At 44.2% G+C, this 25,086-nt stretch overlaps 1 protein-coding gene across 2 annotated transcripts in view; it reads left to right on the forward strand.

Annotated features, from left to right (window-relative positions):
* Positions 1 to 25,086, forward strand: part of NAR1 (ferredoxin hydrogenase) — a 78,857-nt gene that overhangs the window by 32,731 nt on the left and 21,040 nt on the right. For both annotated transcript variants that reach the window (XM_087663845.1, XM_087663846.1), the window contains exons 5-7: positions 9,786 to 9,912; positions 10,272 to 10,452; positions 10,569 to 10,618. In XM_087663845.1, coding sequence (XP_087519971.1) covers positions 9,786 to 9,912; positions 10,272 to 10,452; positions 10,569 to 10,618 — 358 coding nt within the window. The remainder of the gene's footprint in view (positions 1 to 9,785; positions 9,913 to 10,271; positions 10,453 to 10,568; positions 10,619 to 25,086) is intronic.

Consider the following 25,086-nt stretch of genomic DNA (forward strand, 5'->3'; position numbering starts at 1 on the left):
CCAATCCGAGTCGCTCCAACCTGCAAGTACAAAATCTGACCCATCTGTCCCTGCGGGGTAATGAATTCCTAAATCAAACGTCCCCCTCAAATACCGAAGTATCCTCTGAGCAGCGTCTTAGGTTCACTCATGAACCCTGCCAAGAGCCCAACAGCAAAATATAGATCAACCCTAGTGTTGAGAAGCCAAATCAAGGACCCAATCAACTGACGATAGCGGGACGCACCTGCCAAAGGAGAAACTGAACGGGAAGTGGCCTTCCAGTTCGGATCCATAGGAGTAGATAGGGCCCGACAATCCTCCATCTCAAAAGACACCAAGAGCTCCTGTACATATCTCTGCTGAGAGATAAAGATCCCTCTCTGAGACTGATAAATCTCATGGCCTAAAAAAAAATGGAGTAGACCCAAGTCCGTCATCTCGAACGTCCGATGTAAAGCTGACTCTGTCTCTTGGACTTGCTGTGCATCATCACCTGTGACAATCAAATCATCAACATATAAGACAAACAACACACAACCATCCTCGGAAGTGTGAACATACAGCTGCGGATCGGCCTAGGACCGCCGATATCCCAACTGAGACTGGAGGAACGAATCAATCTTCTCGTTCCATGCACGCGGAGCCTGCTTGAGGCCATACAAGGCCTTCTTCAACCTGTAGACTTTCCCATCTGAAGATCCAAAGCCAGGAGGCTGTTCAACATAGATCTCCTCCTTCAAACCACCATTGAGGAAGGCCGACTTCACATCCAACTGGTAAACAGGCCATCTCCTATGACCAACCAAAGCAAGAACAATTCTAATGGTCGCCATACGAGCTGTGGGGGCAAAAGTATCATGACAGTCAATCCCTGGGCGCTGTGCAAAACCTTTAGCAACAAGGCGAGCCTTGTGCTTATCCAAAGAACCATCGCTAAGGTATTTGGTCTTGAAGACCCACTTGACTCCAATCACCTTCTTATTCGGGGGGCGGGGCACGAGTGACCAAGTGCCATTCCTCTCAATAGCCTCCAACTCGGTTTCCATAGCTTTCTTCCATGGTGCGGACTGTAAAGCCTCCTTCACGGAGGTGGGCTCTCGATCCTGTATAACACGGGTCATCAAACAATAGTTGGAGCAAACAAGCTCCGTAGAATGTGCCTGGTGCCTCTGTGACCGCCGCGGACCATCCTGCGGTCCCCACTCCTCAGGAACCCCCTCGATCCCTGAATCACGGAGTGTGTTACGGGCCCAGCGAGGAGGAGGCCGAACCTCCCCTCTTCTCTCTCCATCAGCAGAAGACTCTGGAATATCCATCGGTGGTAACTCCTCAGAGGTGTCCGGTGGAACAGTAGACTCTGTGTCAGAAACAGAATCATAATCAAAAGGCACGGGCTCTAGTGGAACTGTAGAAGGAGCCCAACTCTCCCCTGGATCTCCAAGAACGGGATGCTCCTCACCCGTTGAAGTAGCCGGAACCTCCACAAACCGCATATCACGGCTAGTGTACACATCCCGCTTGATGGGATCATATAGTCGGTAGCCTTGGGACTGGGAGCTGTAGCCAACAAATACATGTTTTCGGGAAGCTGCTTCAAATTTATCACGGTGAGCCTTGGGAATGTGAACATAGGCATCACACCCAAAGACCCGGAAGTAAGAAACATTTGGCTTCGTCCCAAAATAAGCCTCAAATGGGGTCATCCTTCTACGGCCGAAGTAGGGGATCGATTAAGGATGTGGACTGCAGTAGCCACAGCCTCGGCCCACAGAACCTGAGGGGTCTGTAGGTGCTCCATCATGGTGCGCGCCATCTCGATCACACTGCGGTTTTTCCGTTCAAGAATACCATTTTCTTGAGGAGTGTTGGTATTGGCAAACTCCTGGTGAATTCCTCTATGTGCACAAAACCGAGCAAACTCATTAGAAACAAATTCACCTCCCTTGTCGGATCGCAAGGTCTTCAACTTCCGGCCCGATCGGTTCTCCTCAAAGAGAAGCCAATCCTTGAAGTGCGAGAAAGCTTTTGACTTTAATGCCAAAAAATAGGCCCATGTCATCCTGCTATAGTCATCCATGATCAGCATGAAGTAGAGTTCCCACACAAGGACTCATTCCTCATAGGGCCACATAGATCCGTAGATACTAGCTCCATCGGTGAAGTAGACCACCGCGAAGCTGTGTGGGGAATGGCATCTCTATGCTGCTTCCCCCGAATGCAGGAGACACATGGCTGCTGGCTCACCACTATATCCGGCAACCCTCGAACAAGCTGTCCACGTGACGCCCTCCAAAGATAGTCATAGTTCAGGTGACTAAACCGAGCATGCCATAACTCGGATTGTGAATGAGAGGTAAGAAGAAGAGTAGAGAGGGCGGTGGAAGACTTCAGTTTGCAAATGCCGTTCTCCTCATATCCGGATGAGAGAACCTTCCTCGATCCACGATCAAGGACTCGCACCGTAGTACTGTCAAACTCCACCAGAAGGCCAAGGGAGCAAATCTTATGAACTGAAAGGAGATGGTACCCTAATCCTGGTACATGCAAAACCTCTGAGGTATGGGTACCACCTCGTCCATCGGGAATAAGCTGCATCTTACCCCGACCGGCAATAGATACTAAAGAGCTATCTCCAATGAGAATCTGCCCACGCGAGGGTCGCAACTGGGCAACACCATCTGATGAAGGAGTCATGTGCCGTGAGGCACCACTATCAACAATCCACTCTCGAGCCTGGGGAGCCGTCATCGCAGCATCAGAAGCATTCGGTGAAGCGTCCTCAATGATAGCTAGATGAAGAAATGCAGCTGATGAGGGTGCAGCCACCGCCCAGAATCCTTGGTGTCCTTCGTGTCTTTGTCAGGGCAATCCTTCTTCCAATGGCCAGTCTTTCCACAAATATGGCATATGGAATTTTTGTCCTTGTCCTTGTCCTTGTCCTTCTTGGACTTGTTATCCCCCTTCTTCTTCTTTTGGTCCTTCCCCTTCTTCTGAGAGGTTTGACCTGTCAGCGCCTCTGACTTGGAAGCATTCTGTCCCTTTAACTGTTCCTCTTGGTCCAAGACCATAGGAACCAACTCTTCCCACCGAAGAGTAGACTCTCGCCCCGAAGCAATAAGGGCAGAGTAAAATGTACTGAATCGTGGCGGCAACTGGGACAATAGTGTGATCGCCATGTCTTCGGAGGAAATCGGCTTCCCCGCATTTTGAACCTGCATCTGAAGCTGCCTTAGCTTGTTAATGTGCTCCCGTAGCGAAGAAGACTTATTTACGGACAAGGTCCGCATCTGTACCTCCAAAGAAACCCGCTTCATGAGGGTCATCCGATTGTACATCTGATCAAGCTCTAGCCATATCTCCCGAGCCACCGTCAAGTGCTCGATGTGAGCGATCACGGCTGTAGTGCATGATAGAAAGAGAAAGGAACGAATCCTGGCATTCAGTTTGTCCCAATGAGACTAGGCCTTGGCCAATTCCGCACGAGCATCGGAAGAGAGTTTGGACTCATCTCTTACCGAGGGCCGGTCAATCTCCTCCTGTACCAACTCCGCCAAATCATAGGACTCAAGGATGGCCAACATCATGACGCGCCAAATGCGGTAATTGTCACCGTCGAGCTTCTGATCTGTAGGAAGAGCCGGTAAGACAAGCACCTTCCGGTCCATAATCGCCTGGAACTCCAAGTCAATCTCTGTAGACATCTTTACCTGCAATGCCTTCACAAACGCAAAAGCAGCCCCCTCTGACTGGGAAAACTCAGCCTGCTAAGGCTCTTCCGCGTCCTAAAGCTTCTTCACCCGCCGGAGGCGATGAAAAAGCAAAACCTGCACTTGTAGGCTGAAAACTCAAACTTCCTCTGCGTCAAACAGCAGTAAACAGCAGCAAATCCACCACCTGTACTCCTTTCCTGTGCACCCACACTCGTTTCAGCCTTGTTCCAAGGCGCAGCCCTTCTGTCTGCCTTTAAACGCAAAAAACGCAAATTTGTGTCGCGATGGAAACTCCTCTTCAAGTTGATTCTGCGCTCAGTCAGCCCTCAAACACTGCTCTAATACCATGTCAGAGTGCAGCGGTGCAGAAGCGTAGGACTGAGAGAGAGAGAACACAGAGAGAGAAGAGAGAGAAAGAGACAGTGGACGATGAAGATCTGCTGTATAAAGAGTGCTGAATACAAAGATATGCAGATATATACACGGGCGCAGTGGGCTGGACTGCGTGTCTCTACCTCGACGATGCAACCTGCTGTTCACCTCGAAGTCCGCTGTAGTCTGCACTGTCTCCTGTCTGAAATCTGCGAACAGAGACGGAATCTGCGCGTGTCACCGGTTTGTAATCTGCGAGCAGAGAAGTGTAGGAGACTGCTGAAGATATCGGGTATTTATAGCTGAAAACTGGACAAAACAGGGCGCCACTGTCTGAAATCTGCGAACAGAGACGGAATCTGCGCGTGTCACCGGTCTGTAATCTGCGAGCAGAGAAGTGTAGGAGACTGCTGAAGATATCGGGTATTTATAGCCGAAAACTGGACAAAACAGGGCGCCAAAAAATAGCCTGTCGGCTGCATTAAATGCAGCCGACTGACTGCACTGGTCAGACTGCCACGTGGCAGTCCGACTGTGCAGTCCGACTGCACATCTGTCCGACTGCACACTGCCACCTGCCCTGCTGCCCCTGATCAGGCTATGATCTCTAACATATTGATCATGGACAAGATGCACCCTCCCCATCCTCCTCCTCAATGTCCTCATCCTCATCATCATCATCCTTCTTCTCATCTTCCTTATCATCACACTAAAAATTTTCAACTATTTTAGCCTTGGTAAAATATCAATTTCAGCTGAAAAATCAGAAATTTTAGAGATTTGAAAGCCAACACTAAAGGGAAAAAGAGTGTTTCTCAAGAATTTGAGAGTTAAATGACTGTTGATGTTTGAAATTTATAAAAATTTCAGACTTTAGTTTAAGAAATTTGCAACAATAATTAGCCACTCAGACTTGAGAGTCAAGACACATGAGGATGAGAGAGAAAGAGGGAGGGAGGGAGAGAGAGATGCAGTCTGAAATTTTAGACCGACAAAAAAAACACATGTAAAAGATGAGAGGGGAAAAACAGTAAGAAAAACCTTACTCTTCAACTTTGGGGCCTATAGGGCATTGTCATCCATAGGTGTTGGCACCCAATCAGCCAAGACAGTGCAATCATCTTCAAGCTTTGACTAGTGTTATCGACTTGACTTTGCTCAACCCAATACTAGTCCGAGTGATATGGAACCTTGAGGCTCCTCCATTGTGCCATCATTATACATGATATGTTATTTCATTCACTTTCTGTGTCAGAGTGTTTGTGGTACGTTGTGTCCCTCGCCACAAACCCTGCGGTTTCTTTCGAGTATCCCTTCAAACATGTGCTTTAGGGTTCAATTTAGCTGCCCCAAGCAATTGGAGGTGGTAGTAGCCATTGGCCTACTTAAACTTTTGGTCTTCAGTGGCCTATTTTGGCAAATGGATTAAGGGCAAGGACTATTTTCTCACTTGGAGACGACACCACCATCACCATTCTCTTTCCAAATGTTGATAAGTACTTCACACCTTATTTGTTTGAGATTGGTAGCTTGTTTGGTCATTGCCATCTAGTGGGACAAGACCTCTATTGATGCAGTTTTGGAGGGCCCCTCCTAATAGTTGTTTGTAGGGGTTTTTAAAAAATGCTTCTATTGATGTGCTTCCTTGTTGGACTCTTAGGATTGCAAACATACATCATCCAACCGATTTACTATTAGGGCCTCCTAAGGTAGTGCTTTGCTTGCAAGGTGATGGGTCATCTTGTAGCAAATTGTTCTAGGATGTAGTAGAGACAAGTCTCCTTTCAAGATGGGAGAGGTGGTAAACCAATTGACAACCATTTGAAAAGTGTTACTTGTCTAAAAACTAAAAATAGGTCTGCCTTCAATAAATGTTGCCAAGTTGGCCTAAATAATGTTTGCCTTGCTTGGAAAAGTGCCACCCAGCTTGAAATGGAAATTGCACAAAAAGAGGGATGCTTGCTTATGGAGTGTCATGTGGCATGTTGCATAATGAGTGGACAGATCCAGGATGGCATTGGGAAGATCTAAACAAGCTAGGGTGTTGAGATATGCTAGGATTTGTAGGAGAAAACAATGAGTTAATGACCACGATTGAAACATAGAGAACTCAAAAACAAACACAAAAATGCAAAAACACAAACAAAGAAGAAAGATAACTCTGAAGTGAATGGATGAATGTTGTAAATGTTAGCAGAGTATTTGTCAGCTCATGTGTGAGTCTGAGCTTGATCTGGGCTGGGCATTTTTATTAGGTATTTTAGGTATTTTTCTGGTGTGGCATTTTATGCCAGTGGAGCATTTTATGCACCAGTCGGCCAGCTTTAATGCTATCCGACCAGCATTATTGCTCCCCACTTTTTCAGCCTATTTATACTCAGTGGCTCCTCCTCAGTCAGACACTTCATTTCACCATCTGCAGACTCTGTGGAGAGAGGAGCCAGTGCCAGTGCCCACGCAGCCAGTGACTCACTGTTGTATGCGACTGTCTCGTGTTCAGATATATGGATTCCATTTCCCGTGCATACATCTGAGTTCTCATCTGTATCGTGTTCTTTTCTTTTCTCTTTTTGTCTTGTGTTTCAGCAGTTTATTTCAACACATGTTTATGCTTCCACCGCTGCTCCACTTCTGACATGGTATCAGTTTTCAAGATTTGTGTTTCTGCTGTGTTTTCTTGCTGATTTCAGGACTGTTTTGTACCCCTGCTGATCAAACGACTGCTGTTGCAGCCAGGCGACCTGTTTTGGGGCTGTTTTCAGTCTGCGTTTTTTGCAGTTTTGCCATCGCCTGCTGCCTCCGCACCCTCTACTGCCTGCGATTTTTCATCTGCAGCTGCTGGTGACAGTTTTCTACCTGTTTTTCTCCAGTTTACAGTCTGCGTTTTGCTGATTCAGCATCTCTCGTGGCTGGATGACTGTTACTTCAGGCCGTTTTCTCTGTTTTTGGCAGTTTTTGACTGATTTTTTGCCTTTCTGCAGCAGATTTTGTCTTCTATTGATCAGATTTTGGGTTCTATTGCATGTGAACTCTCATTTTCTGTAGTCTGTGCTTGTGTTTTGGCTGTGTTTCCTCTCTAAATTCCATCTCTTCTCTACTTCTCTTCTTATCCTCTCCATATGGCTCCTACGTGCACTTCCACTAATGATAAGTTACATGGACCTGATTCTCTCACATGGAGTGCTGTCATGAAAGCTTGGTTTGTGCAGAAGCGGCTATGGTACATCGTCTGTGGAGCTATTGCTCGACCTCTCCGTCCTTTTCCTCTTCCTAAAGATTTTGATGAGGACAACCATGCGACATCCTTGAGATTACAGGGGCGGCTTCCGGCACATTATGGAGGTGAGGCTTATGTAGTTTCAGAGAGGGGTAGCAGGCAGAAGAAGTCGAAGGCCCAGTGTTACCACTGTGGCAAGAAGGGACATTTGTGGAAGGACTGCAAGAAGTTAGCGGCTTCCAGGAAGGAGCAGAAGACGAAGCGGGATGCTGGCTCTATCGATGAGTCCTCTCCTTCATCAGACTCCGACTCCGATCCTCCGACCAAGGTGAAGTCCAAGGCGCGGAAGGGATCCTCTTCTTTGGATCGTGGGAAGGGCTTGGTGGCCCCTTCCTCGGCTGCTTTCTAGTGGTGGTAATGAGGTCATCCCTCATGACTCTCTTGTGCCAGAGAGGGAGTGTGAGCGGGTGTTCAGATGGGGCAGCCGCGCCTCATCTATATTTTTATACAGGTGCAAAGGTTCCAGAGAGGGACGTCCCTGACGCATCGACTTCAGTCTGGCGGAATCAAATCCTGGAGCTGGGATTGACATCCAGGTTCATGCTGAGCTGGTTATCTGACAGAGAGCGGGAGGCTTTCGTCTGGAGCTCACATGAGGGGACACTTTGGCGGTCTGGTCAAAGGCGGGGAATCCATGGTCACCTATGTTCAGAGGCATTTTTGACAGGATGGCCTTGTATGCTACTGCGAGACATTGATGATGGACACAGAGACATGCTATGATCTTCTCTATTTTCAGGTGTTTGGTACGATCGACATCAGGTTCTCTCCGAGGCACCTTGGTGGTGGCTTGATCACCCACTGCTTGGGTATCCATGGTTCTACTTGGTGTTTCTATGTTGTATAGTTTATGATCCCTTTTCATTGTACTATTGTATTGTATCAGCTCACTCATGATCTGAGAGAGGGTGTTAGCAGAGTATTTGTCAGCTCATGTGTGAGTCTGAGCTTGATCTGGGCTGGGCATTTTTATTAGGTATTTTAGGTATTTTTCTGGTGTGGCATTTTATGCCAGTGGAGCATTTTATGCACCAGTCGGCCAGCTTTAATGCTATCCGACCAGCATTATTGCTCCCCACTTTTTCAGCCTATTTATACTCAGTGGCTCCTCCTCAGTCAGACACTTCATTTCACCATCTGCAGACTCTGTGGAGAGAGGAGCCAGTGCCAGTGCCCACGCAGCCAGTGACTCACTGTTGTATGCGACTGTCTCGTGTTCAGATATATGGATTCCATTTCCCGTGCATACATCTGAGTTCTCATCTGTATCGTGTTCTTTTCTTTTCTCTTTTTGTCTTGTGTTTCAGCAGTTTATTTCAACACATGTTTATGCTTCCACCGCTGCTCCACTTCTGACAGTAAATGAAGGAAAGAGTGTATATTGTACAAGATGCTCAAAGGTAGAGCTGTCCAATAGTTGATGACTCTTGTGGGAGCAAGTTGAGGAAGGGTTGGAGGGTGATGTCCACCGGAGAGAGATCCGGAATGCTATAACTAGTAGTTGAGGTAGGGATGATGCAAAAAGTGGAAGGGCAGTAGGCTGGAAACCAAAATGCAGTAGTCTCTGGGGTTGGAACTGGTAAACACAGCAGTGCAACCACCTGAGGATGAAGTCAGCTGATCACTGGCAGCAGTAGGAGGTTGGGCGACAACTGTGGAAGGTGAACCTGATGTAGACTGGGCCTGCATTGCAGAAAATGCAATCTGAAAGATGCTCTGGAGGAGGCTAGACAACAGGGCGGCCTGGAAAAAATTTAAACACAGCTGTCTGATGGCTCCAGATCAGGTCAAATGATGGCAGGGCAGCAGTCGCTAGGGGCTGGACAGCCAGTGGAAGGAGAGCTGATGGCTGAAAAACTGCAGACAAGGCATGAACTTAGTGGCTAGGCAGCCTCCTATTTATAACTGTGGATCCTCCCAAAGTTTGGGTGTTTACTTATGGGAGATAGAAACTTTGGTCAAATTTGAGTTTTGGGGCTGTTTTAATGAGCTGACGAAGTTATTGAGAAAGAAATGAAATGACATGACAACCAACACTTCAATTATGATAGTGGCCTAGGGGCGGTAGCTTGGGTCATAGATAGAGATCATCCACACACTTTGCAAGAGATGGGAGAAGACAATAGGGTGCCTCTGATTGGATGAAGAGAGATGCTTTTAGTTGTGCCTGGGGCTTTGGCACCTTGTCCCACTTTGAGTCACATATCATCTAGCATTACAGCCCACTGAATTGGCCGTTTACTTAGCCCTTGCATTAGGCTTCATTTCTTATGTACCTTGTAGTCCGATATGAGGCTTATTTCATACCTCATATTTTTACCTCACGAAGGTTTTTCCCAAGTTATTTCTTCTCATTTAAAAAAGTGCATTAGGTATTATAAAGAGTGTATTCTCAACCCTAATTACTGAAGACATGACATGATAAAGAGGCTTATTGAATGCAGGATGGATATGCTATGCAGAGAAGACCCTTGAACCTTTTATACTTCATCATATAAGCTCTGTGAAGAGTTCTCAGCAAGTTATGGGTGCACTTATCAAGCGCTATGCATGTTACAATATGGGCTTAAAGTGAGTGTGAATTTCTCAAGAGTATTTTCTAATATTGAAATTATGGTAGAAAGAAACACCCATGTAGTTTCTGTTGTGAACGGTATGCTGTACTCCAGTCAAAGCGCACTTTCGGAGTTTGATCTTGTAAATCTTGTACAGCTTATAATCACTGATCTTGCATTGGGTCTTGATGGCTTTGAACGTTATGTGTTTATCACAATTAGCAATTCTATATATTGTCATCGAGTCATGTATAGTCTTTTTTCAAGATTTTCCTGCTTTTGCTACTTCATTTAGCTAGCTAGCTGAAACTTTGCTTGGTAGTTGACTAAGTTTGCCATGTGCCCTTTTCATTGATGCTCTGTTTCATTATCCAGGCCTGAAGATATTTATCACGTGACTATAATGCCATGCTATGACAAGAAACTCGAGGCTTCAAGAGATGATTTCATATTTTCAGTAGATAATAACAAAGCAGCCCCTGGAGATGCTGGTGGTACAAAGCTGACTGAAGTAGATTGTGTTTTGACTTCAGGAGAAATGTTGGACTTGCTTCAAGTATTTCTCTGACAATTGCTTTTTGTTTGGGGTTTGCTGTGGGTGCATCATCTCCAGTTGCTTATCAAAGTTTTTACAGAAAGCCCTGGTATTAGTGAAATTGCTGCTATGTGCAGGCAAAGTGCGTGGACTTCACGGTGTTGGATGAATGCCAATTAGATAAAATGTAAGCTACTTCTTTCCGTGGATTTTGATTAATCATGTATTTGACATTGTTAACTCAGCTGGACTTTTGAATAAGGGTGTTTACGTCCATGTCCTGATTGTATCCTATGAAGGTGATAATGGAAAAGAGCTGTGTTTTTCTATTCGTATGCTTTGTTATTGTGGTGTGAGTATGCCTGGTCACACAAGTGAGGTGCTGGAGGCTAGGGGTTAATTGAGGCAGCAAGCTGAGCCAAACCAGCATGACATCAGGAGGTACTACAGTTAGGCACTCATGGGTTATTAGCTGCATAGTAGTGTGTATCTTGTACATTCTAGAGTTCATCTGTGTAGTTGGACAGCAGGAATGTGAGTGCAAGAACTCAGTTGGCTGGTTCAGTTCAGTCAGCTCGCATCATATATGTTGGCTCAGTTCAGTCAGCGCGCGAGTCGCATCATACATTGCTCTCTTTGCTGGCCTATTTAAGGGTGTTTATTCTTGATGTATGCTCCTTTTCTTGGCCTATTTCAGGATGTTTCTTCAAAATAAATGTGCACATGTTGTGCGTAACCCATGTTTATTGCAAGTAATCTGTCGTCTGATGTCAGTAAACTTCTATAGTCTCACAGTTATGTGCATTTTTCAGGTTCAGTTGCATACTGCAGAGGTTATAGGTTAATGTATCTATGCACATGCAGCTTCCTTTTTAATGGTCACTTGTTGTTTTGCTTCTCACTATAATTGCTGTGTCATATTCCCATGTGCAGTAGCAGCTTTCTTAACTTTATGCCATCTTTTCATAATTCTCTCTCTCTCTCTCTCTCTCTCTCTCTCTCTCTGTGCAAGCGTCTAGTATTCTATCAGAGCTCAGAGAAGTGTGGATGTCACAGAGGATGAAATTTATGGCATCTAAGGGCTGCTGCACAACTTGGTTTCTTGTATGTATGGACTAGGAAACCTTTGACTTAAGCTATCTGGCTTCAGTCTTCAAAGCATTTTCTTATTTCTTCACGTATGCAGTGGGAATGCTCTTTTTTCCACCATGAGGTTTGGCTCTTGTTCCTGGTTGCCCATTAAAAACTTTTTAAACATTAGATGGTTATGTCCTGTCCCTTAGACCTCCATGTGACCTTGGCAGTCTACAGGAGTATATTTGATGACTGCAACCTCTTTTGTTCATAACATCTAACTAGGGGAATAGAAAATGTATGCTCCTTTCTTCTTTGAATTGACTTGGACAAGCAGTATTTTTATTCCCATTATTGACTCTTGGAAGTACCTTTCCGACCTTAGAATCAAAGTAGCTGTTAGTTTGCCTGGTCCTCTTCTATTTGAGTGGTAAAGGAATTAACTTCCACTAGAGAAATCTGATAAAGTGAGGTTTATATCTCTCTCTTTCTTTGTCTGCTATTCTGATGCATTGATGAGAAAGGTCATACCATTCTTGTAGTCATGTGGTCAGTTACGATTATATTCTTTCCAATCTGCTGTGTTCATATTCCTTGTACTTGTTCATTTGACACAGAATCACCACCACATCGTTTTCATGACCGTTTAAGAAATTTGGTCTAAAACTTGCATCGTAAATTTTTGCAAAAACTCAGGATGAAAACTGAGCACACAAGACAATGGATTGAGCATACAAGATGGAAGCATACGAACAATAACCAGAATTTATAATATAAATCCAACAAAAAGAATCATCTACAATACTCACAAATTTGAGAAAAACATTGTGATGGATGCTGGGAATGGTTGTGGGGCTTCCCACATGCATGCTTGTTACAGCTCCATATGTGTACAAGGTGATAAGCCAAATTACTCTACAAAACTTATAAAGCACACAATAAATAGGTTTTCACTTTTCCAAATAATTGCATTGTCTTGCTCTTAGATATGTCTAGAAACATTTGAATTGTCAACATAGCTCTTTGTGAAAACAAAAGTTTAGTCATTCCTAGAGCAAGTGGCAAGTCAACAACAATAGAAGTTTAGTCAAGGCTAATTTTTTTCATATCAATAGAACTCAAGTATATTAGATTACTAGAAAATATGTGCTAGGGTGGCAGCCGTGGACCAAGTGACCGTGGTGTTTTTTGAGAGAGAGAGAGAGAGAGAGAGAGAGAGAGAGAGAGAGGCTACACATGCTTTAGTTGGGGTGGCAGCTGTGGACTAGGCAGGAAGTAAACATGCAATGGCTGTGGACTAGGCAAGGGGCAATCCAGCTGTGTAGGCTGCCGGGACTAGGCGGGAGTGATGCACGTAGTCTTAATTGTGTCAATTTTGGGGGTAGCATGTTGGAATAGGTAAGTATCCTTTACCTTTTTTTTGAAGTGCCACGTGCACAAAGAATTAATTGATAGCCTCGTCCCAATCCACTTCACATTCTCTTATCTTCTTTTCAGGTTCTAGCAGAAACTTTTAATTTAACTAAAGTAAGCCCCCTAAGCTGCACACACACACACCCACATCCCCCTGCACCCTACCATCCAATAAAATAAAGTAAGCCCCCTAAGCTGCATGCACACACCCACCCACATTCCCCCCGCACCTTGTCACCCAATAAAACAACAACAAAAGATTGAACAAATCTACATTTAATGCACTCTATTTAGTTGTATCTTTATTTGCACCTGCCTCTCTCTTGACTCCAAATAGCAAATACTCTTGTGAACTACTTTTCCCTCTCAATCTTCTTACTTTCTCTCGATCTACTCTACCTCTCTTACTATCATGGCTTCTCATGGAGTATCTTCTTTTGATATATTCTAATCCTACCGAACCTCAACACATGGAGGATACCCATTTGGTTTCTCTTGAACTCGAGCACATGCATGGACTGCGTCTTCTTTCTTCAAGTCTAATGAAGATTCATTGTTAGTGGCGATTCTCCAAGCTCAAATTAAGGGCATGCAATGGCAATTAGCTGAGATGTACACTCCCCATTGTGTTTATGCCTGCAACCATGAGGACGTTGTCTTTTTAATTCTAGCCCAATCCTTTTAAAGGGGGGAAGAAGGAATGTGATGAGATGAACATCAATTCATGATTGGCCAAATGCACAGCTTACTCGATTTGTATTAGTTTGATGATGCTCAGCGTATTGGACAAATACAAATCATGTCACAAGGGAAGGCATATGCTTCGTGAGTGGGGCTACACCCCAAGCTAGAAGCATGGGTAGATTCTCAATCCATTTTTAGAAGCATTTCATAACTGATGACTAGATTGAAAATTTCCATAAGTTGTTTGAGCTAGATATGGGGAAGAAGACCTTGGGTGCATATTCACAATAATTTAAAGATCTTCTACACAAAAAAAGCCTTTGGACAATTCTCAAGCGTCATTGAAGAGGTTTGTGTTTCATAGCCTCTAGAATTTGAGGTAAAATGCTTCGAGAATGTTGGGTTCTCACTCACGCCTACACTCACAGAGGAGTGTCGGTGATCAGTAGGACACTGGGGCACTTTTTACTCTTGGTACAAGAGGTTTTTTTCCCCGAGACTTATTGTCTTCTTTCGTATGTGCTTATGTCACATACTTACAGGCACTTATCATGTTCGGGTGTGAACACCCCCTACAACCCTAAGGTTTAAGGGTTGTACTTTGTACTTTCAGATTACACTCTTTCAGTCTATTGCATTGGGTATCGTGCTTCACTCTCCACATTGTCTACTACACTCTCAGCTGAGCTTCGATCCTCCATCTCACATTTGGTATCAGAGCAGAGTACAACTCAGTTTTCTTTTTGTGTTCAGCTCAGACTTCTCTCTGTGCTTTGGCCTGAACCTGGTTAGCTGCTCATTAGCAATACTAGCTGACGGGTGCATCAGAAGTAGTCACTCCAGCCGGAGCCGCCTTGCCCCTGTGCTCTGCACAGCACCGTCCGTCAGTGTTTTGGTCAGCTGTGCCAGTTGAGACGACCTGCAGCTTGTGTGTGAGCCGCCACGCCCTAGGTGTGTCACCATCAGCCCCTCTAGCACCGCTTGCTCCTGCTCCTACTCCGTGTCCTACTGTGACACCCCTGACCAGCAACCTGGGCCATGCCGTCTCTGGTCACGCCCGCTCCTGACCGACGCCCTCCAGCCTACTTGTTATGCCCCTGTGCTGCCTGCCCCGCCTGTGTGTGCCGCCTTTGCCTGCCTCCAGCATTGCCCCTGGCCAGTGACCTGCCCCTGCCATGCCTCAGCAGCGTCCGTGCCACCACGCCAGCTGCACACGACTACAGTTGTGCCTATATCTGCATTTTCTGCCCCCAGCTTGACTGATTTCTGAGGTAATTTTTTTTCAAAAAGTACATTTTTTATTCCAGATTCATCTCTGGAAAAGGGGGCTTCTGCCGGAGCAGGCACATAACTCTGAGTATGTGTTTGGGACACGATTGATGCAAATTTCTTGGCAAATTTATCAGAAATTTGAGGCTTTTAAGGTTTTTGAAGACATTGGCAAATGTACTGCAGTCTCAGTTTGAAATAGACTGTTTTTGACAATTTTGGGGCAAGAAATTTTGGGGTTTTTGCTCATACAGTGTTGCTGAACATTGAATGCACCTTGGATTGTGTGCATTACAAACAGTTTTGACGGAGTGTACCTTAATGTACTAATTGTAACAAGCTATTTTCTGTAATTTCTGAAAATTTTGGAGATTTCCAGATTATTCCAGTTTGGACATTCCTCTTTTGCTTCTTTTGGTATTGATTATCATGGCAAATCAGGGAGGAGATGTATTTACCTATGTATCCAAAGAGGACAGTTTGGATGGTAACAATTACTCAATTTGGTCCTTCATGATGAAGAATGTACTTGTTGTGAAAAATCTTTGGGACTACGTCAGTGGAGAAGAAGTTAGGCCCGGAGTTGTGGCTCCTGCTACTCCTCCTCCAAGAGGATGTGGACAACAGGCACCTCAGCCTGTTTAGCCTCCTACTCCACTTCAGCCACTTCCCCAAAGATCAGTAGCTCAAAAAGCATGGGATACACGGGATGCATAGGCTTTGTCGCTGATTGCATTGGCAGTTCAGTGGTTCATCATCCCTCACATTCGTTCTGCAGCTTCTTCATGAGAAGCTTGGCTAACTTTGGAGTAGATGCTTGTTGGTAAGAATGAGACTCGTATCTCTTTCTTAAAGAAAAGGCATGAGACATTGAAAATGGACGAGGGTGATTCTATGCAGGATCACTTGAATAAAATTCAGGACTTGCGTGAGCAACTTATGAATGTCGATGGGTACTATTCAGATGCATAGTTGATATCTACTACATTGAACTCATTACCTCCTTCATACTTGGCTTTTCATACTGCCCTAAACCTCACAATGAGGATTGCCCCACAGTCTATTTTCTTTCTTTAGTTAGTCAGTTTGCTCTTAGAGGAGGAGCAAACATGAAGAAATAGTGGTGTGGATGTCATAGCCTCTGAGCAGGCTTTTATGGCTAGATAGAAGGGCAAAGGCAGCCAAGTAAATAATACTCTGTAGAGCTTTGGGACTTCATGCACCTCACAGGGAAGTAAAAAACAAGGGGGCACGCAAGCCAGAAAAGGGCAAATGTCATTATTGCAAGAAGCTAGGCCACTAGATCACTAAGTGTAGAAAGCGCATTGCCAAGGAGAAGAAAAAGGAGTCAAGAATGTCTATTTTTGATGCTCCTCCACTACTAGTAAGTCCACGTCCTTTGTTGCAAACAAGGACTGTTGCTTTTACACATGTAGTTATGACACTTCTTGGGCTGATTGAGCATTTAGCTCTATTGAGGATGCAGGCACTCGGTTTTTTGACAGTGGTGCTTCTTGGCACATCACATCTTGCAGAGATTTATTTGCTTATGTTGGTGCAACTCCAGTTGGCAAGTCTGTACAGTGTGCTAACAATGCATCATACCTTGTTAGAGGTATTGGAGAGATTGTACTCATAGCCATTGATGGCTCTATTTTCTGCCTATAGGATGCTTTGTTTGTACTCAGTATAAAGAAGAATGTGCTCTCTATTTTTTCTTTGGCACATTGTGGATTGCAGGTCACATTTGATGATGACAGATGTATGGTGAGAGACAAGGAACACATGACTTTGGTATTGACTGGCATTTTCTGTCATGGATTATATGAGTTATGCTCTTTGAGTTGATCAATGAGTGTACTTGGCATCCACTCTTACTCCTGCTATGATACAGACAGAGTTTTGGTATGCTTGGATGGGGCATGTGGACTTTGGTAGCTTGATGCTCTTACAGCATACACAGATGCTAGATGGATTATCTCTTTTGGAGAGATCTTTTGAGCTCTTGTGCGAAGGATGTATTTTGGGAAAAATGCATTGGTTTTCATTTCCCCGTGATGTTACTTTTAGAGCCATAGCTAGGTTACAGTAAGTGCATTCAGATGTATGTGGGCCTATGCAGACAAAGTCATTGGGAGGATGTTACTATTTTGTGACTTTTATTGATGACTTTACTCGATTTTGCTGGGTCTATTCTTTGGTAAAAAAGTCAGAAGTGTATGATGCATTGCACTTGTTGAAAATCAATCTGGCTGTAAAATAAAGACTCTCCGTTCTGACCGAGGGGGGTAATATATGCCCTCTATGCTGAATTCTTTTTGAAGTAGAAGGGCATTGTTCATAAGTTCACTACTGCTTATACTCCAGAGCAGAATGGGGTTGGAGAGAGAAAGAATTGGTCACTCATGGAGATGGTGAGATGTATGTTGAAAGCAAAGAGCTTGCCACACAGTTTTTGGATGGAAGCTGTTATGTGTGCTTGCCATGTTTTGAACAGATGCCCCACCAAAGCATTAAAGAAAATTACACCTTTTGAGGCTTGGAACAATCGAAAACCTTTTGTTGGACACTTTCATATCTTTGGATGTCTTGCATATACACACATTTCCCAGGTACTCAGAAAAAGGTTGGATAACAAGGCTGTCAAATGCATTTTTGTGGTATATAGTAGTGAGAGCAAAGGCTATAGACTCTATGATCCTGTCTCTAAAAAGGTGTTCGTCAGTAGGGATGTACTCTTTGATGAAAAATCATAATTATCCCTTGCTGGTTCAGACACTTATCAGGCTGCCCATGATGTATTTGAAGGACTGTTGCCCATTTCATTTGGTGATTCAGTTGGAGTTTCAGCAAGTGAACTTAATGTTCAGCCAGTTGCTCCATTGGAAAATGCAGAAAATCAGCCATTGGCTGATCTGAATATTCAGCAAATTGCTGAAATTGAAATTCAGCAAGAGCTTATGCCAGTTAAGAGGCAAGACAAATGCCTAGATGGTATTTACAGACTATGAAAGATAGTCATCTGGATGCACCCATGGCTAGTGGTACTAGAAGGCAAGCTCGTATGTATGATACTACATATACCATGGAGTTTGTTATGGTAGCAAGCACAATTGATGATGAGGAGTTTGAATGTTTTGAGGATGCACAACAAAGTGTGCATTGGATGGCAACAATGCAAGCTGAATTGGATTCTATCACTAAGAATTAAACATGGGATTTAGAGTCTTTGCCCTTTGGGAAGAAAGCCATTGGAACAAAATGGGTCTACAAGCTGAAACGGAATGCAGATGGATTCATTGACAAATATATAACAAGGCTTGTAGCTAAAGGCTATGCACAGAAGAAAGGCATTGACTATGAGGAAACATTTGCTCCAACCTCCCGAATGACGATCATTGGGTTTGTGGTTGCTTTGGCTGCCCATTATGGATGGACTGTGCATCAGTTAGATATTAAAATTGCATTTTTACATGGGGAACTTCATGAGGAAGTATATGTACAATAGCCCATTGGTTTTGCAGTTGAGGGATTTGAACACTTGGTTTGCAAGTTGAAAAAAGCTTTATATGGTTTGAAACAAGTTCCTAGAGCTTGGTATGCAAAGATAGATGCTTTTTTGCTCAGCCAAGGGCTTATAAATAGCTCATCTAAGTCTGCCCTTTATGTATGTAAAGAGGGGGGGATCCATGCTGATCATTTGTCTATATGTTGATGATCTTTTGCTTAAGGGACACATGCTGATCAGATTTCAGCTTTCAAATAAAATTTGCAGCAAACTTTTGAAATGTTAGACTTGGGATCTTTGCATTATTACTTGGGCATTTAGTTCATACATGATGCTAGAGGTATTGGTTTATCACAGTCAAGATACATTGGTAAACTTCATGAGAAGTTTGGCTTACAGGATTGCAAGCCAGTTTGTACACCAATGGAACCTGGACTAAAGCTTTCATTACATGATGACAACGATTTGTTTGATTGATATACAAAGATATGCTCCAGAAATTGGATGTATTATTTACCTATGCAACAATAGGCCGGACATATAGTTTGTAGTTTCAGCCCTGAGTAGATATATGCATCAGCAACGCATGTCACATTGGCAAGCTATTAAGTGTGTCTTTTGTTACTTGCAGGGTACTAGATCTCTTGGATTGCTTTATGCCAAGGGGGGACCATTGCAGTTACATGCTTACAATGATTCTGATTGGGCTAGTGATTATGATTTACGTCACTCCACTAGTGACAATTGTTTTTTTCTTGGCTTAGAAAGAAACAATCCACTGTTGCCACATTGTCATGTGAAGCTGAGTACAAGCCACTTTCACTACCACAGTTGAATGTGTATGGATTAGACGCTTGCTAGCTGATCTGGATGTATCTGTTATGGAGCCTACTCCTTTGTTTACTGACAGTCAGAGTGCCATTGCAATAGCACAGAACCGAGTTGTGACATTAGTGTGACATTAAAGTGATATTTAATGTGACATTAAGGTCACAAACATTGAATGTGACATTAAAGTGACATTAAGGTAAATCAAGGGGAACATGCACGAGGATGACCGTCCGGGCTCTTGGGCGCCCGAACGGGGTTAAGGGGAGCCTAGAACTAAAGAGAATCCAAGAATAGTAGGACTCACCAAGGTTTGACGGCTGGCAATTGGACACGATGGGTCTGGCCAGTAATAAACTAGGCAAGGCTGGGAGGTGAAAGGATCACTCGTGCTCATCCATCCCGACTGTTTTCTTCCGGCTTCATAGTCTTCTTCAGAGTCATCTGTCACGAGTGTTTCATGCACGCATGAAACACATTGAGATACATTATCACTTTGTCAGAGAGAGGCTACATGTAGGTGATATCAGCCTTGTCTATTGTCCTATCACCAGTAATGTGACAGGCATCTTCACCAAAACTCTTCCTCGTGACAAATTTGAAGCATTTCGCAATGCTTTAAATTTGATCTCCTTTGGTGGCGGATGATCCTTGTACTTTTGATCACTCTTCACTCCAGGGGGGTTTGTTGGGTTTTCACTCATGCCTACGCTCACAGAGGGGTGTTAGTGATCAGTAGGACAATGGGGCACTTTTTACTCTCATAACAAGAGGTTTTTTCCCCCAGCTTATTGTCTTCTTTCGTATGTGCTTATGTCACATACTTAAGGGCACTTATCGTGTTCGGGTGTGAACACCCCCTACAACCCTAAGGTGTAAGGATTGTACTTTGTACTTTCAGATTATACTCTTTCAGTCTATTGCCTTGGGTGTCATGCTTCACTCTCCACACTATCTACTACTCTCAGCTTCAATCCTCTCTCCATCTCACAAAGAACATATTTTGTTGGCTTAAGAAGGCTTTGTTGGTCTTAACTAGGCTCCATGGGCTTGGTATGCTCACATACATTCTCATCTACTGTATATTGGTCTTCAGAATAACCCTACAAAGGCTATTCTTTACTTACAATATTGGGGATTTGATTTTATATTCTTGTACTTTATTTGATGACATTCTTGTCACTGAGACCAATGCTGGTAAAATTGCAGCATTTAAGTCTGATTTACAGCAAAGCTTAGCCACGATAGATCTTGGTTTTCTTTAATATTACTTGGGTATCCAAATTGCCAACATTGAGGGGGCATCATCAAGACATAGTCCAAGTATATTGGATAGCTTCTTTAGGGCTTTTCATTTGAGGACTGCAAGCTTGTGTCTACTCCCTTGGAGCTCGATTTGAGATTCACTTTTGATGATGGTAGTAGATCCTTTGACACTACGTTATATTAGCAAGCTGTTGGATCCTTGACCTGTCTATATTATATTAGGCCATATCTTTAGTTTGCTGTCTAGCAATTGCTGAGCTAAAATATGCATTACTTGCTGATTAGCCTCTTAAACAGCCCCAAAATACACTAAAAATGCTCTTTTAGAGTAAAACCCTAAAATGGGGAGCGGTTCGAGAGAGTTCAGTGGAAACCCTAAAATGGGGAGCGGTCCGAGAGAGTTTAGTGGAAACCCTAATTTTTGGGGCACCCTTCCACATCTATAAATAGACAGGCTGCCCCCATTCAGCCATCATCCTTGTTTGTAGGTTACACTAGCCCATACACCCTCTGCTGCTGTTGGCGCCCAGTTTCCAGCCTGTAGCCTGCCTCCATCCGCTGTCCAGCCATCATCGACTGCAGCCACATTATCTTCAGCTTGTTCATTGCTGTAGGCGACAGCTCTCTGCTGCTGGCGACTGCTCCGGACTATCCCAGACTGCTGTTCAGCCTGTTGTCCATCATCTATAGGGCCAGCCAGCCTGCATTTTCAGCATTGCAGGCCCTGACACTCTCAGACACTGTTTTAGCTTGCTGTTTACAACAGACTACAGTTTCCAGCCTTCGATCGGTGGTACACAGCTGCGTGTACTAGTTTCCAGCCTCTAGATTGCTGCGTTTTGATGATCAGCCTGGTGCCATTCACTATTCAACACTCCTACACTCTGACTGGTGGTCACAGACTTAGGATCCGTCTTCGGTGGACGTCCCACTCCGACATTGCTCTGCCCTTGAGCACACTATATACTCTTACATTCATTTACAGCATTCATTCATTTTCATTCACTTTAGAGTTGTGTTCTCTCTGTCTCCCTTTTTCTGTTTCTGTTTGAGTTTTTGTGTTTGAGTTTTCAGTTTTGTGTTTAGGGTTTTAAGTTTTTTAGTTTTGTGTTTAGAGTTTGAGTTTTTCCCTCTGTGTCTGTGTCTGTCTTTTTGTGTTTCTGTCGTGGTCGTACACTCTGTGTGTCCTGAGTGCAAACCCTAGCAATTTCCTTCACATGCTATCAGAGCCGGTGCTCTTGTAAAGAGTATCCTGCAAATATTGTGGAGAGCTAGTCTTTGTGTGAGGCACACAATACGACTCATAACCCAATCACAATGTCCGAGACACCTTCTTCTCCAGTTCCTATGATGTCTTATCAAGCTTCTTCATCATTGGAGGCCCTGAGATGACATTATGGACTCAGTGAGGAGGACGACACTCCACCTTCACCAAACTTCACTAACATGACAGAGGAGGACTTTGAGGAGTACTATCGCAACAAGTATGGTGATGTTTACATCCCTCCTACGAGTTTTGCTACCACATCCGGACCAGTTGGTGAGGTTGGCTACCTCTCCGATCATGGAGGACATACGGCATTTAGAACGTCTGGCGATGCATCTTCATCATCTCAGCCAGGTCCAATGTCAGGTTTGTACAATTCTTTTGTGTTGCATGAATCAAAACCCTCGCCTGTTTCTTCTTTTGAGGTACAGGATCCGGATGGCTTTGCATATGTGAACTTCAATAGAGGGGGCTCACGAAGCAGACGAAATTTAGATACATCTACAGCTTCTGTTGCATTTGAGCATATCACACGCACTTCTCACACCTCCCATCCCACCCTCTTTTATATCACACCTTTCATCATCTTTCCAAAACCTTGGATTACACTCCACATCTGCATCACACACCCTAGGGGTTGGATCTTCCATCTCCGCTCCTAGCACCTTTTTCTTCTCTACTCCATTCTCTATCTCTTTGCACCATGGTACACCTAGGCGTATGCGAGATGAAAAGTTATTACAATGCTTTTGTGCGCTTGACCTCCCTCATACACTCCCCCCCTACGAGGAACCTCAATGTCCTCATTGAGCGGGAGCGGGACTTGTTGACTTGAAAATCCGGGGGTCTTAATCCACTCCTAGTGAGCAGATCAATGTCTAATCTGCTAAGAACAAGATCTACCGCCTCGAACCAAAATGTCTTATCCACCGACTCAATACAAATGTGAGATAAGGACTTGCTTATTGGAAAAGAAATATATGAACCTAGAGTTAACTTTGCCTTGCCCACTGACTCTATTACATATGTGGATACAGGGGCTTTACCAAGATACAACAACTAGTCTGCCCACTACTCACAACTTGTGAGGCAGATGTTTACTTTGGAGGTAATGGAGGATAAGATAAATCAGGGTTCTCTCGCTCGTTGTAAAATTGGAGTAGCAAATCACGAGCATGTTCGATGACTAACGGTTCTGCAAACCATGAAGCTTCTTTAAGAGGATGGTTCTTCCATTTGATATGGAACTCTGGATGTTTGCTAATGAACTGCGTTTCGAGGATGATCTCTGGCTCGAATGGAAGTTGAGCGAGTTGTGCTGGAAGTGGTCGTTGGCGCCCGAAGCGGGTATCTGCATGAAAGCACCGCAGTAGTTGAACATGGAATGCATCATGGATTAACACATTCAACGGTACCTGGATCTTGTAAGTGACATCATTAAGCTTGGTGATAACTTTGTATGGGCCATAGTACCTGTTGTTGAATTTGGGAGTGAGTTTTTTGGATAAATCAATGTTCCTGGAGCTGACCAGCATCAAATCGCCGGGAAAGAACTCCACATGTTTTTTCCTTTTGGCATTATATCTCTTTGCGATGGGAAGCTTGTTGTTCCGAGGCTTTCTTGGGCCACCAACATCCGTGGTTTCCATTTTAGCAGGAATTCCTCAGCATCAGGATCCTCCACATACTGCTTACTTGCTGCCAGGGCTAGGGGTGTGATAACTTCTTTTCCTGTTGCCACCTCGAAGGGTGTGAAACCAGTTGAACTATGTAAGGTGGCATTATAGTGAAATTCCAAGATATCGAGATACTGTGCCTTATCTTTTTGACCTGCCCGAACATAACTACAGATGCAATCTTCAATGCCTTGGTTCAACCTCTCAGTTTGGCCATCTGTTTGAGGATGAAATGCCGAAGAGAACGGAAGCTGAGTACCCATCAATTTGAAAAGCTCCCACCACATGTTGTTGAGAAAGCGGGGATCGCGATGGGCGACAATGGCTAGCGGCAGACCATGATACTTAAAGACCGTGGAAAAGAATAACTTAGCCACCTTCTGTGCTGTAATAGGAGGCTCGGTAGCAATGAAGTCAGCCTATTTGGAGAGGTAGTCCACCACCACAAAGATGGCCATGTATCTATGAGACTTTGGCAAATCTGTGATAAAATCCATGCTCACTACGTCCCATGGTCGAGAAGAAATTGGCATCTGTTGAAGTTCCCCTGTTGGCTTCATCCTTTGAGCTTTCACCATTTGACAAGTGGGGTAGGTGCGTACATATTTGGTGACATGCTTCCGCATTTTGGGCCAGTAGAAAAATCTCTTGAGGCGATCAAAGGTCCTAATCTGACCAGAATGCCCACCGATAGGACTATCATGACATTCCCATAGTATTTGGTTCCAAAGCTCATCATTCTTAGGTACATACAAAGCTCCTTGATAGTAGATGAGCCCATTTTTAACTTCATACATTCCCCATAGGGTAGTCCCTGCTTCAATCTCCTTTAAGACTTGCTATGCTTCTTCATTTCTATCCATTTTCTCCCGTACTTGAGCCCCAAATCTGCTTTCTGCTACTGTGATGGCTTGTACTTCTGCTTGTCTACTTAAAGCATTCGGCATCTTGTTAGAGGAATCGGGTTTACGGATAGTTTCCATATCAAATTCTGCTGGAAAATATCGCCATCTACCCTGCTTCGGTGACAACTTAGGCTAAGTTTAAAAGTATTCGAGGGAAATGTTATTTGTATAGACCTTGGTTGGCTTGTCTTGTACATAATGTCTCCACTTACTCAAGCAGTATACCAATGCATACATCTCTTTCTCATGAGTAGTCCACCTCCTTTCAGTTGGGTCCAATTTCCTTGACTCATAGCACACAGGATGCCCATTCTGTAGCATGAGCACACCATGTATGACATAACTTGACGCATGTGTGTGGACCTTAAAAGGGCGTGAAAAATCAGCCATCTTCAACATTGAGGCTTGAATCATCATGCTCTTTAGTTGCTTAGAAGCCTGTTGTTCTCGCTCTGTCCATTGAAACGTAGCTGAATTGGTTGTTAAGTCTGTCAGAGGGGCTGTGACTTTGCTATATCTTTGAATAAACATGCGAAAAAAGGCAGTAAAGCCAAGAAATTCCTGCACTTGCCCAACCTTGCGGAGAGCCTCCCAAATTTTCATTGCTTGCACTTTCTTGGGGTCTATGGCAATGCCATTTTCTTTCACCAAGTAGCCCAAAAATTCTATTTCTTATACTACAAACTCACATTTCTCAGGCTTGACATACAACTAGTTGGCCTGGAGTCAGAAAAAGACCTTCTCCAGGTGCTCTAAGTGCTCTTC

This window comes from Lygodium microphyllum, chromosome 23 (genome assembly GCF_053477565.2).
Source record: "Lygodium microphyllum isolate KBCC chromosome 23, Lygodium_microphyllum_v1.1.10, whole genome shotgun sequence".
Classification (NCBI taxonomy): domain Eukaryota; kingdom Viridiplantae; phylum Streptophyta; class Polypodiopsida; order Schizaeales; family Lygodiaceae; genus Lygodium; species Lygodium microphyllum.